Source organism: Prinia subflava, chromosome 8 (assembly GCF_021018805.1).
Source record: "Prinia subflava isolate CZ2003 ecotype Zambia chromosome 8, Cam_Psub_1.2, whole genome shotgun sequence".
Lineage (NCBI taxonomy): Eukaryota > Metazoa > Chordata > Aves > Passeriformes > Cisticolidae > Prinia > Prinia subflava.
Window position 1 is genome coordinate 31,548,489 of NC_086254.1, and position 14,099 is coordinate 31,562,587.

Here is a 14,099-nt window from a genome sequence, read left to right on the forward strand (position 1 = left end):
AATGTATGTGAAATACCCACCAGAGCAAGACTGTTCTTGGATAAATTGCTTCCTTTTAGATTTGCACAGGTAAAAGGATTCCTACTAGAAATGACACAAGGATGCTTTTCAGGAGACGTTTTCCAGATTTCACCTGCTCTCCTGGGCAGTAACTGTATCCTCTCTTTTCAAGGGGGAACAGAAGCACAGAAGCTTCTCTATGTTTTTCAGCCACTGTAGGATGAAAGAGCCAGGCAGCTTTACCTCCTGTCTCTTTCCTAACCAAGAGCTACATTTGTGTCTTGGAAACGTGACCAGAAAGATTGCTTCAGCTTTTGTTTTTTTTAACTAGAACTTTACCTTAATTCTTGAACTAGGGTTCAACATGATGTATTTGATAGAACCTTGGATGTTCTCAGTCCATGACACCAGCCAGGTCACCTTGTTATCATGCCGGACCTCCTTCCATTTGTGTCCTGGTGGAGGGGCAGGGATTTTGGAATCCCTACAGAGAATTAAAAAACAGATGATAAAAGCTATTTGAAGAAAATCCAGCAGCAGCAAAACAAAGAAGGTAATAAACAGCATTACACAAAGAAAGTGCAGGGAAAGGAATCAAGGCAACAGAAGTGCTTTATCTCCACAAGCAGGAAACCAAGTAAATCAAAATGCACAAAGATCAGAAATGTAACTGCTACCACCATGTACCTGCTGAAGAATTATACTGTAGGTGGGACACATTGCTAGGACCAGTTTTGATTTGTGAACACTGTAATAGTGTGGACACTTATGAGGACTAAAGTGACTGAAGAGGAACCCACCAAACCTTAGCCTTCAACATCAAGAAAGACAGGGTAGGGCAATCTATGTAGAAGAAAATTATTTTCTGGTAATGCTAGCAGGAAAGGCAGTTCAGGCAGATGTAGGCTGTAGGCATGAGGAAGAAAATATGTTGAAAAAGTTCTCCATGAAATCCATGGTTGCCTTGCTCAGTCTTTGCTTGTATGACTCAGCTGCTTATCCATATAAGAACAAGATAAGCTGCACCCCTAATTCTACATGTTTGAGTGTCAGCTTACAGAGGGTTTTCAAAAATGAGCTCTAGAAAGCAAAGCCAAGGTGTGAAGCATGCAGGGCTCACTTGCTGCAGTTGATGATGATGTCTTCGGGCATGATGCGTCTCTTCAACATTCCCATTTTGGGATGGTTCCCACGACCTCGGAAGAGACCTGGGGGTTCAATCTTGAAGTTGGCAATCCTCTCCTTGTGGTTGTCCATCACACAGTAACCATACTCCTTCAATAGCCGCTCGTTCTCCTCTTTGATTTTCTGGGAAAAGCCAAAAGCAAAGGTGACATAGCACACCCAGCACCACACACACCTTTATATGCCAAGACTTGAAAAATTTTTATATTTGTACCACACTAATGCTGAAGACCCAACCAAAAATCAGATCTCCATCATGGCAAGTGTACCAGACTGGCCAGAAAAGCATTCATAAAATGCACACAGCACAAACAAACTGGGAAAAGGGAAGGAATGTGTGAAAACTCTCTGAAAAGTTTTATTTGAAGGAAACAGATCAGTGCTGGTGAAGGCAGCTACAGTTTTGCCAAAATAGAGGCGTGTATCCCTACCATATATCTCAGCTTCAAGGGTACCCCCAGCACAGTACTGCTACTTTATATTTTATACTGAGCATTTGACATTCACTGGACTTCCTATCTTGTTTATGTATAAAAATTCTGTGTGTAAGACTTCTCTGTTTGAACTCAGCATTGGAAAGCAGGCAAAGGAATGTCTCCAGCCTGCTGCATGTCAAGTCTGTGTCAGCAAATGGTTTCACAAGCAGAACACAGTCTTCTAAGAAAGAATGTGCTGAGATTTCACTGCATACTTCTATGCCTGAACTCTAATTATATAGAAGGAAAAATAAAAACATTGCAGCTCAAAATAAAACATCTGACCCACAGACAGCACTGCTGCACCAGCTAAGAAACAGAAAGAGCTACTTCTGCTCCATTTTAAGAGCTATCATGGATGGGAACTGAAGGGCTCACCCACATTTATCAAACAGAAACAGCAGGAAGACAAGGGCTCTCCATTTTGATGGGATCTATCTGATCCCAAAGGCTGTAATTCCAAGATGCCAGGCCCTTCATTCAAAGGACTACTAGAGCATTGCAGAAGATTAGCTGAGAACTTGGGGAAAGTTTCCACCTTCCAACATCCATTGCAGTTAATTTAATTCTTAACCTACAAGACACTGTAGCCATGCTATTGGATAATAGAGTCCATTTTTTATTCAAAAAACAGCATTACTTGATGTTTAAGATTTCTTCTCTCATTTTATTCACTAATGGCATTACTGCATCCTTTCCACCATTCTGATCTATGCCATTCTTAACTGAGTATCCACTGCTCATTATTTCCCAGGGACCAATGAACTCAGAGGCAGCATCTCTGATTCTCTTTATTAACTTAAGCAGCTACTTAACTTTACTTAAGCACTTACTTACTTAACTTTATTTCCCTAAGCAGGATCAGCCCTATCAATATCATTTCAAGTCAGGATGAAGATTGAGCTGTAAACACAGTGCTCTGCTTTACCTGAGCTGCACAGTGCAGACTCCTACAGTTCACATGAAAGCAATACTCTGAAAGCTGGTGAAAACCACTGATGTATGCACAGCAAGGAGAATGACTGCACAGAGATGTTTACAACCATGAAGTCTCCTAGAATTCCCGCTGGTACCTGTTTCTCCTCCTTGGACATCTGTTTCCTAGCTTCTGACTGAGCTTTGAAATACTGGCTCATGTGGGTGAAGTCACACTTGCTGAGGTTGGTGATAGTGCTCTTCTCTTCAGAGGTCATTTCCTTGCAGAAAGAAAGCAGTGCTTTAAGTTTCCACACACACAAAGGTTTCATGCATAGCAGAGCTTACCCTACTCCAGGCAGCCTAAACAGGAACAACAGGCAGGTTCTCACAATAACCCCCCAAGAATCCCCAAATTCTTGCACAGGCCCACTCCAGCTGAGATCAAAGAGGAAAGGATGAGCAGCAGATCCTATGGAGCACTGGCCTTGCAGGGTTCTGATCTCCCCAAGCACTGGGAAATGCTGCAGCACTTTCCAAAGAACCCCCACACCCTGACTGGGAGTGCTGAGGAGAAAATCCCAGAAACATATCCAGGAAAACTGCATCAAACTAATCCAAAGGTTTGCTGTTATGGCTGATGACTGAAGTGATATCTCCAGTAAATCTGGCTCTTACACAAGGCATGTACCAGGCAAGTCAGCTACACCCCATCGTGCTGCAACACAGACAGCTGACTTTGTTGGTGTAGAAAGGCATTTATGGTAGGGTTCTTCCTGATGAAACTACAGGATAAATGGGAAACTTCACAGCTACAGTCTGAGGAAGCTTTTAGCTGCCTCAAACCAACTTTTGTGTGTATGGAACAGCAGCCTCTTTTCACTGGTCAGTGCTGAGGAGACACTGGCCATGCCCACAGCCACTGCAGCCCAGGACTACGTGCATACCTTTCTCCAGTCCTTGAAGAAGTTTTTCCTGAAGATTTCCTTTGTAGTGTACTCATGATCAAGCATTTTTGCAAAGAATGTGGCAACTTCTTCTGCTTTGGTACTCAGCTTCATGACTTTACCTACAAAGAAAGGTTTTCTTCTTAAAGAAAATGGTAAACAGGAATCAAACTCATAAAGATCACATAGTAACTACCCTAAAGGATTATATTTTTACTACAGAGAAGTTTGTCTTTAAATGTTACATAATACAGCAACTTGAATGGACAAAGGAAACAGAGGAGCACAATTGCTTGACTTCCACCACAAACATTTTGCAAAAAGTTTCCTCTGGAATCTAAACATTCAAAAAAGCAACAGCAATCTGATGTGAGGCAGGTCTGGGCTGCAGGGCAGGAAGGGGAAAAGGCCTGCTGCAGGAAACCCTCTGCTGAGCCACCCCTGTGCTGGGTGTGCTCCTGGGGAGACGCTGCTGTTTGATGTCAAAGAGGCAGGGATTTTATTGAATTTCATATTCCAGCACTCAGACATATGGGAAATATTCCTTTCCCTGTATTCCTTTTCGATTCGGCAGCAGGCTCCACCGTGGAACACCCCTCCCAGCCTTTAGCTATTTCTAGGCAGGAAGAGCCCTTCCTCTGGATACACTACAAATAGGCTGGCAAGAGATGCCAGATATTGAACTCTCCTTCATTGCAGGGAAATGTGTCAGGGTTCTGCTAACTGTTCTCTCTGCTGTGGGAATGCACTCCAGCATCTCCAAAGCAGGCTCAAAAGCCAGTCCTTTTTAAAGAAAGACAGAGCTGTCAGTGAATGGGGGGTCACATTCCAGCTTCTCTGCATGACTGCAGCACGAAGTGGAACTGCTGCAAGGGAAGACTGAAACACAAGGGAAAAGAGGCTGCAGCATCGAGGCTGTGCATTCCACATCTAACATTCCTATCGAGCACTTTTTGGTCCTGACTGCATTCCTGATGAAATGTGGGGTGCCAGTGATCCCTCTGAAGGAATCTGCATGCAGCTCACATCTCCAGCTAGTTCAGTTACAAGAAACATTTGAAGTTCCAGTGGTTGGCAGACAGTCAATACCTGGGGATTTTTAACAACCGTTTTACCACACAAAAGTGAACACGAGAAACTGTTCAATCTGTGCTCTTGGAAAAAAAAATACCACACTTTGGATTTACTACATATTTTCAAAAGTTGCATCATCTCTAAAATTAAATCATGGGAGTCAGCTATAAAGCCTTAAGATCTATAAACCCTTGTAAAACAGGACTTAGCAAAAGGTCCTCCCAATGATCTGAGAATATTCCACAATTAAATTAAACCAACAGTAACTCTGCCAATTTTTAAGCTGTAACCTAAAATACAGCATTTGTTTGCTTATAACAGGAAATGGGGGAAGGGAGAGACAGCAAGGGAAACTGTTTTTCCAGGCTGCAATTTTAGCATGACAGCGGCTATGGAGTTACTAACATGTTATGGGGCTAAAATGTCTGATATTTTCCCATCTAGCTGAAGGCTCAGTCACCTTTACCTAATCACTTTAGAATATATTTCATTGGACACAATTTTCTTTTTTTCCACCAAGGTTTGAAAAGGCTCTAAGTGACAAAGCAGATAAAGAAAGGATTTATTTCAGAGGCATGAGTATTAGTTACCTGATTTCAAAACTGAAAACCAGAGAGCAACCAGGGGACATAATGAGCCGAAGAAACCCAATGGCCACAAATGTAACTGCCACCACCTACACTCCTACCTTGCCCCATCTACAGAAAAATGTGCAAGTTTGAGCCACCTCTGGACTATGAGCAGTGACTGGTTAACCCACAGGCACTGAAAAAGGATGGCTTTGGCATTTCAAGCTCCTTCCCCGAGCCGGTGTCACAGGCAGCTGCAAGAGCCCCAGCAGTTGTCACGTGAGATGAGAGCAGGCAGTGAATCCCCAGGCCAGGGACAGATTCCTCCGGTGTGAGCCGGCTGCTGGCCAGCCACAGCCTCATTATGGGGCTCTACAAATCACCCTGGGATAATCTTGAAATGAGACAATGCCTTGTGAGCACAGACAGAGGCTCTCAGCAGCTGCTGTGTAAATCAAACATCTGATTTTTTGCCTAGTTTCTCAAGGAAGACTTACGGGATGTCTTTATTTGCCAGACCCCCTCCCTGCCCAGTCCATGACTGTTGAGCTTATTGATGAATTTCTGTGATGACAGAGGCAGAGGCTGCAAAAATCCCTGCAGAGGCTCTGTGAAATAGATGGCTGGAGGGACGAGGAGCTTATTGCTGTCTGCACCAAGGGATAGCACAGTGAAATCTGCCCCTCCCCTTCTCTAGACAACAGGAGAGATCATGCATTTTTCAATACAAGGAAACAATTTCCAACTTTGTATCAAGTTCTTATCAAACCCTAAGAAAGAAGGCTGCAGACATCCTTGACCACTGTGCTACTTGCTTGGAGATGACCTTTAATAGGCTACAGCATATTTATGTCACTACTTTGCTGCTGAAAATGTAATACCACCTATTCCTCAGTATTTAAAAACACTGTGCCATGTCACATGAAAACAGCACGTTGCTCCTGGAAGAGTTCCATGAGCAGATGTCCCCATCACCAAAAATTACATTTTCATCCAACCAAATACCTCCCACTTAATTCAATCCTGGGTTAATTTGATCCTTCATTTAACATGATCACAGGACTAAAAGGAAACACACAGGTCATCAAGTCCAGGCTCCAACAGGCATCACATCATATAATCCCTTCCACATGAGCCTCCACCAGCCAGGCAGCCCAGGTTGCTTGAATCCCACACCAGGCACGCAGCAATCAGGGAATGGGACCATGACTTACATGAGAGGGCTGTGTCCTTGGGACCAGGGTCATCCCTTTCATTCCTACAAGATCCCAATCATCTGTACCCAATTCAATTGTCTTTTATTTTGCTCATGCCACCCAGCGATGATGAATTTCACCACAGATGATGCAAGTTGCAATTCTCAATGTTCAGGAAAACAGAGCAAGCCTAAAGAGGCCCAGTGACGAGGCAGCTACAATTACATCCTCCACTGGTCACTGCTGCTCTGAGGCATCAGACACCCTCATTCTGGGAGGAACCTGAGAGATTCACCACCATAAGGGACTGAGAGCTGGCTCATCCCTGTGTCACTTCAGCGAGCAGAATTCAGCAGGCTTGGGTAAAATCCTTTTCTTCCACAGACTTCACTTCGCTGTTGAGGAGCTGATTTAAGTGAACCACTAAAACACAACCACCTCCTCATCTCTTCAGTCCCCAGAAGAACACTGCAATACCCTGAGATGTTTATTTCCCTTCCTAGCAAGTAGAAACACAGATTAACTCACCATCATAATAAAACTTGACATTTTCAGGCAGAGGTTCATATGGTGGAGCAAATACAGGACCTTTGTGCTCTAGGAACTTCCATTTAATGCCTTCAGGGTAGCGTTCCTCTTCCCACCTTCAAGAAAGAAATATGAACCAATACAATTTTAAGCTCCCAATCTTCATTTTATTACTGTGTATGTATGAGAGTATGCTAAACCAGCAAGAAATCACTGCTTTGTCAGGTACAGACCAACAACAAATATTTAAAGTACTATCACAATTCCTTTTTTTCTCCTTTTCCTTTTTCTGAAAGCACAGTCATATCCATAAGCAGAACACCTTGGGCTGCAGATTATCTCATGCTATCCTATCCCTCACCTCTCATTTGCTCCTCTTTTCACAAAATCACACAGCTGAAATTGCTTAGATCTTAAGAAAATAAGACTTGGACCCTGTAAACCTGCTAGGATCATGCCAAATTAGTTTCAGCTGTGATCTAACATCAGGTCCAGGATGCCTGCTCAGCAAAGTCAAACAATTGTGGTATATTATGCATCTGCTTTCAGATGTGGACAATAAGGCATTAAGGGCAGAGATAAAGAAACAGATGTTCATTTACGACCTAAATGAGAACAAACCTGCTTGGACTAGAAAGACTAAAACTTGCTCTGTTGTTTTAAATTCATTCCAATTCTCTGGGTAAGAAAAACATACTTGAAGAAAAACAGAGCAGCCCAGGAAACTGCATGTTTGCCTTAAAGACGCTCTATAAAAAATGCTCTATAAAAATGCTTTGCAAGTGATGCACTTGGTATCACAACACAGCGAGGCAGGCGCCACCAATCCCACATTCCAAGGGAACAGGGTCAGCAATTCATCTGCAGAGAAAAGGGTCCTGCCAGGCCAGGATCCTCCCCCCAGCTCCCAGTGCCCAGGCCACTGATCCCACACTCCTCCCCTCCAAGCTCCTTTCATGATTACCACGACATTACTGCTGCATGCTGCTGGCACAGGATTCCCTGCTGGGAAAGGCTATTTCACCTCAGCCATCAATCAGCTGGAAGACCATTAACCTGTCACAGCACTCAGTCTCTGAATTGCCCAGACAACTTTGTTGAGCAGCCATGACAATAATAAAAAAAAAGCAGTTTAAGCTTCTGTCTGGTGTCAGCCCTAAGGAGCAGCACTGCCATTCCAGGTGCTGAGGAAATGCATGTACTGCCTGCATCTCCGGAGTTGTGATGCACTGATTGCTTCATCCCTGCCGAGATAGCAGTCATGGCATGGATGATAAACACCCTACAGAGACAGGAGTTTCTGCTAGAGGACACTCAACATGCTGTACTCGTGTCTGTACATCAACAATTTAGGAACAGCAGCAGCACAGCAGCTGGGTGGGTTTGAAAGGCACCATCTTTGACCACACCACTGGATATGATTTCTGATGAGAAGCAACAGCTTTAAGAGCAAAGCACCCAAACCCAGCTATCAGTACAGAACTGCATGTCAGACTTCAGTCCCTGGCTGGGAAGAAGGCTAGAGTAAACCATGTTGTTGTAAGAAACCAATATTGAAACAGATTCTAAATATTTACATTCCTAATGATTGTGTTTTTTTGTTTTGTTTTTAATTAATTAGAAGCTAGAAATATAAATATTTTGTCAAACATAGGCTTAGGTTCTTCCACCTAGAAGCTCCTTCCAGCAAAATAAATCTAAACCATTCTCAGCCAGAATAAGCTGCGTCTCTGACATTGAGCAATTTTATTCCAGTAAGAACAAAATAGAGGCATCATTCACAATAGTTACTGCTTTTCAGGAGACAGGTTTGTCATTCTTGTTTTGTTAAATTTATTCCTCTGGTATTTACTTGGTGAGAAATTCAGTACCTCCATCTCTTCTGTTCTTTTACAAAGGACACATGTAGAAGCAGTACTACAAAGGCAGCAGTTTAAATCGATAGCAGAAGGACATTGTGCCTTCTGGGAAGGCTCCAAGGAAACATGAGATTCATGGGGTAGTTTTTAAACTCAAAACTACCAGAAAATGTGCCACACAAAGACCACAAACCACCCCAAATCCCACCTCCACCTTCCTAAACATCACACATAAGCACTAAGACAAAAGGTAACAGTGAGTCTCCTGAGTGTAGCTCATTTTTCATCCTCATTTAGTATCAAACAGGAAAAGCCTTACACCTCTACAAGGGCAGCACCACTGCCCTTGGCAGCTTCTGGTTCTAAAGCAATGTTCTACACATGATTTTGAGGGAGAATGCTGCCTATCAGGAAAGCTGCCTCGCTGATTCCAGCAACAACTCATCACTCATATTGGCTTCTTAATTAAATCCCACATCAAACTTATCAGAATATGCCAGGGTGGCTCAGGAAGAAAAAGTTGGGGAAGATCTTTCAAGTGGAATGAAAGGAGAGAACATTCTTGGGAAAAAACCAGAGCATACCTGAAGGATCTATTATTTCAAGGAAATGAACTTGCTGTAACACAAGGTGGGAGAAGTGCTCCTAAGGTGCACTGCTGGATCACATTCTTCACAGGCTGCTGGGGCGTGAAAATGACCTCTGCAAGAGCTCCACACGGTGATGGATGAGGCAGTGCCTCGGGGATGTCTGCATCAGGCATTCACACAAGTGAGGGTGGAAATGCTCAAGGCAGCAAGCACTTGAGGAAGCAGCCAAAAAAGGTATCAGACGCTCAGAAAATTGACTCAGATGGAACATAAAATGCCCTTAAGAGAAACAAGTGAAGTGCAGATGAAACCTTGTCCAGCAGAGACACGCTATACAAAGCTGCAGATGGATGACAGGAACATCAGCAGAAGGATGCAGCTACCTCGTGCCAAATTCTGCAAAACATGCTTTCCAAGGCACTTTTCCTCAGCACTGAGCACAAACTGCAGAGCTTAACACAGCTACAGGGGTCTGTGCTGCCCAGGCAGGTGAGGGGAGAACAGCACAGCTTTCCAGTAAAGGCCTGCTGTTCAAGGATACTGCCCACAACAAAAGGGAGCTGGGATAACAGAATATTAACTTAGAACCAGTAAGGGGGGCTGAGACAAAGCCAAAAAGACAGCAGACAGTTAAAGACTAAAAAGACCTTCTGTAGCTTCCTAATGCTTCATGTCCCTATAGTTTGGTAATGTTACAGCACATTACAAATACACTGTCAAAGGATTTGAGGAAAAAAGTGGATTGCCCAGGAAAAAGGGAAGTTTTGGGAAAGGGCTGGAAACCCAGGGAGTTTCTAAGGGAGTATTCAAGTATGAAAAAGATTTGCAAGTGCTGATGTTCTGAGGAAATTGTGACAGTCAAAGAGAAATACGTAAAGTATAAACACTACAGAAGATTTTTTTTTCTTTTTAAAGATGATTCAATAATAGTGTCAATAAAGAAGTAAAGGATTGAACCTGAAAGGATTGAAGAAGATTGCAAAGACTTTCCCCAGCTCTACAGATCTATTAAAAACAGCCAAATGATCTGAGAAAAGATCAAGGAAACATCCCTGAAAAGTCACAAAAATACATTACAGGTGGGCAGAAAACACACATGCTTTTGAGAAGTACATGTACACTAAAAGGAGGGAACTACTAAGGCCAAAACTTCAAAACACACAAATGGTAGCTCCCTTAAATCTAGAAATAACAGCTTAAATTACTATGGAGGGTTAAAAAAATCCAGCAGGTTTCTTACACAGAGCACTACTGATGCATCATAGGTCTGCCCTCCAAATGAACCACAAAGGTCAGACTTCTTTAAAAAAGGTTCTAAAAAATTTAAGAGTGGGTGAAAGTACACCTTCAGTGATGTTACTTAAGGATCCTGGGCAAGACAGAAAGTATTTTTCATTTAAAACTCATTTTCAGAAATCATTTGTCACACAGGCTGAGCTAACTGGTCACTTGATCAAGTTTCATTTCTGTGCCAGAGGCAGGAGCAGTCTGGAGAGGCACAGCTGACACCCAGCTAGAATGAAAAGGCACACACCCACTCATGCTGTACCTCTATGGAACAGAGATAAGTTCTACTAGAATACTGCTTAACACATCTGTACATATTAATACATTTCTTAATCCACCTGCACTTATTAATAGATTCCTGCTGACACCCCCAAGCCTGCCAGCTTTCGTACTGCTCTAAGAGTGTCAGCACAGAGCAGCTCCAGGGCACAAGAATATTGGAATCTGATCATTATAGGCAGCCTCTGCATGACACGGGAAAAAAAACCAAACCAAACCCAGACAACCCCACAAAACACTTATTTCCTGTTTTAGGGATATCACTTCTACTTCAGAGGATGAACATAGTGAATGAGATATTTATTTAGAGCTTACCAGAAAGTAAGCCAATTATTCAGAACAAATCCTCATGAATCAACAGAAGAGAAAGCCAGATGTGCTTATTCAGCCAGCATGGGAGATACAGGCAAGTCCAGGTGCAGATGGGAGCCTACAGCACTGACTATATATAGTTACCATTTCCATTTTTGCTCCTCTTCTTTTTTCGGCTTCTTTTTTTTGTCCACTTCAGGGACTTTCTTATCTTTGCTCTTGATTTTCTTTGCTTTGCTGTCCTGCAAAATGAGTAAGCATCTGTTAGAACAAGCTACTGTATTTCCCTCTCCCCTGAAAAGATGTGTTAAAACTAAAAGACTCTCTCTTGGGGTATATAAGAGCTGAATTCCTGTGGCTTCACCACATAAATGTGCTCTTAGATCATCCCATTAAGTCAAAGTCTGCTGATGGTCCCACTCAAGTTCTCAGCCAAATTCTTTTACTTTGCACTGGGGACATGCTAAATGCACAGAGCCAGTTATCACCTGATAAGGGGCAAGTCTGGGCCATGGAACAGAATTGCTGTGTTACAGAACCTCCTCCCTGGCCTGCACTGCTGTATCTGCTCTGGCAAATGCTACACAGCACAACCACCACAGTCAGGTGGCTTCTGGGGTTATCCTGGCATGTGCTCAGTGTAGAGACACTTCCTCTGAAGGGAACAATCAACCCTACTGCCTGGAGGTGCTGCAACATGTGTCTCACAAGGGTGTCTTTGCTAGATGTGTAGTTTGTCAGTCTCAAATTATGCCTAACCTTTTCCAAGCCCCTCTCCAAAGAAATTTCCACCTAGGCTCCATCTAAATGCTTTAAGCTTCCTTCTAGCATCTAATCTCTTTTTCATCTCCCCTGCCTCTGAACCCTGCCACATCATCTGTGCAATAACCACATGTTGTGAGCAAGGCTTCCCTGCCCCCTGCCAGCTCCTTAACAGGATTGAATTGCCTGGAGGAGCCTGGAAGTTCATGTCCTGGAGGCATCTTCTCCACCCATTGTTTTAAGGGTAGGAAAGAAAGTTTCCCTGACTTTTTTTTCATTATAGTTCAGGTAAGTTCATATCTGCACCATGGGAAGGGATCTGCCACACACAGCTCTGTTCCAGACAAAATCAGATTCTCCCTGCTCTGCATAATCCCACACCAAATAGCCTGGCTTTTCTTGATCATAGAAAGAAACTCGTCTGTCACATTACCTCTTCTTCCTCTTGTTTCCTTTTCTTTGCTTTCTTGATGTCTTCTGTTTTGATTTTCTTGGGTTTGTAGTCAGCACTAAGAACAAAAAGACTTGTTGATGAAATCCATCCATTTTCCAGTACAAATAAAGAGAAGTCATAGATATACAAAGTTGGTGTGCACAAGCTTGCAGCATAGCTGGCATTTTTAGTTTCTAAAGAATTTATACCCTGTTCTCTCAAAAGACTCAATAATCCCAATCCAGCACAACAGCCTACAAAACCTACAAGACGTTATTGTCAGTACCTCTCCACAAGTTTCACTGCTGAAGCAAACATTTTCCTTGATGAAGAATCAATTCAAAAGCATTAGTAGTCATGCAGTGATTCCATGGAATGGGATAAAAGGGTAAAACCTTATTGGCATGTTCAATCCCAGCTCTCTTTCCACTCATCAGTCTGGGATCTTCCCCACAAGGCTCACTTTTTGCACCCCCCACTAGTTCAAACAATAGTGAAATTCAGTACTGGCAAATTACATAAACACAACCTCATTTCCCGTGAGGTTGGAAAAGACCTCTGAGATCATCCAGTCCAATCTATGACTCAACACCACCTTGTCAAACAGACCAGGACACTGAGTGCCACTTCCAGTCTTCCCTTAAACACCTCCAGGGACAGTGACTCCACCACCTCCCTGGGCAGCCCATTCCAATGTCTAATCATCCTTTCTGTGAAGAAATTCCTCCTAATGTCCAACCCAAACCTCCCCTGGCACAGCTTAAGACCATGTGCTCTTGTCCTATCCCTTGTTCCCTGGGAGCAGAGCCTGATCCCCACCTGGCTGCACCCTCCTGTCAGGGCATTCTGGAGAGTGATAAGGTCACCCCTGAGCTTTCTCTTCTCCAGGCTGAGCCCCTCCAGCCACTCCTCATTGGACTTGTGCTCCAGACCCCTCCTGAGTTCCTCTGCCTTCTTCTGGACTTGCCCCCCATTTGATGTCCTTCCTGAATTGAGGGGCCCAGAACCTGAGGTGCCGCTCACCAGTGCCCACTGAAGGGGCAGAATCCCCTCCCTGGTCCTGCTGGCCACACTATTCCTGATACAGGCCAGGTGCCATTGGCCTTCTTGGTCACCTGTGCTCATGTTCAGCTGCTGCTCACCACCATTCCCAGGGCTTTTTTCTGCTCGGCACTTCCCAGTAACTGTCCCCAGCCTGGAGCACTGCAAGGGGTCATGGCCAAAGTGTCAGAACTGGCACTTTGTCTTGGTCTTACTAAAGATCATGCTGGTGGTCTCAGCCCATTGATCCAGCCTGTCCAGATCCTTCTGCAGGGCATTCCTACCCTCCAGAAGATCAACTCCCACCCAACTTGGTGTTATCCACAAATTTATTAATGGTAGACTTGATCCTGCCATCTAGACCATCAGCAAAGATATGGAACAGGACCGGGCTGAACACCGACTCCTGGGGAACACCACTAGTGATGGTGCAACACCATCCCTCACAACTCTCTAAACCTGGATTGTCCAGCCAGTTCTTAACCTAGCAAAGAGTGGGTTAAGCACTTGCCCAAGCTGTGGGCTGGTGGCTGAAAAGGAAGAGACAGGACAATGCTGTGGGACAGAGTCAGAGGCCTTGCAGAATTCCAGGCAGACAACATCCAGAGCCTGTCCTGCATCCACCAGACAGGTCACCTGGTCATAA

The 14,099-nt window shown here is 43.9% G+C and overlaps 1 protein-coding gene across 1 annotated transcript in view; it reads right to left on the reverse strand.

The window, feature by feature from the left end:
- The window catches only part of TOP1 (DNA topoisomerase I), a 67,463-nt gene that overhangs the window by 8,701 nt on the left and 44,663 nt on the right, over positions 1–14,099 (reverse strand). Inside the window, exons 7-13 of the mRNA XM_063404642.1 lie at positions 12,413–12,488; positions 11,362–11,459; positions 6,891–7,006; positions 3,524–3,645; positions 2,735–2,857; positions 1,121–1,308; positions 340–484 (exon numbers count right to left, since the gene is read on the reverse strand). Of these exons, the coding sequence (XP_063260712.1) occupies positions 340–484; positions 1,121–1,308; positions 2,735–2,857; positions 3,524–3,645; positions 6,891–7,006; positions 11,362–11,459; positions 12,413–12,488 (868 nt within the window). The remainder of the gene's footprint in view (positions 1–339; positions 485–1,120; positions 1,309–2,734; positions 2,858–3,523; positions 3,646–6,890; positions 7,007–11,361; positions 11,460–12,412; positions 12,489–14,099) is intronic.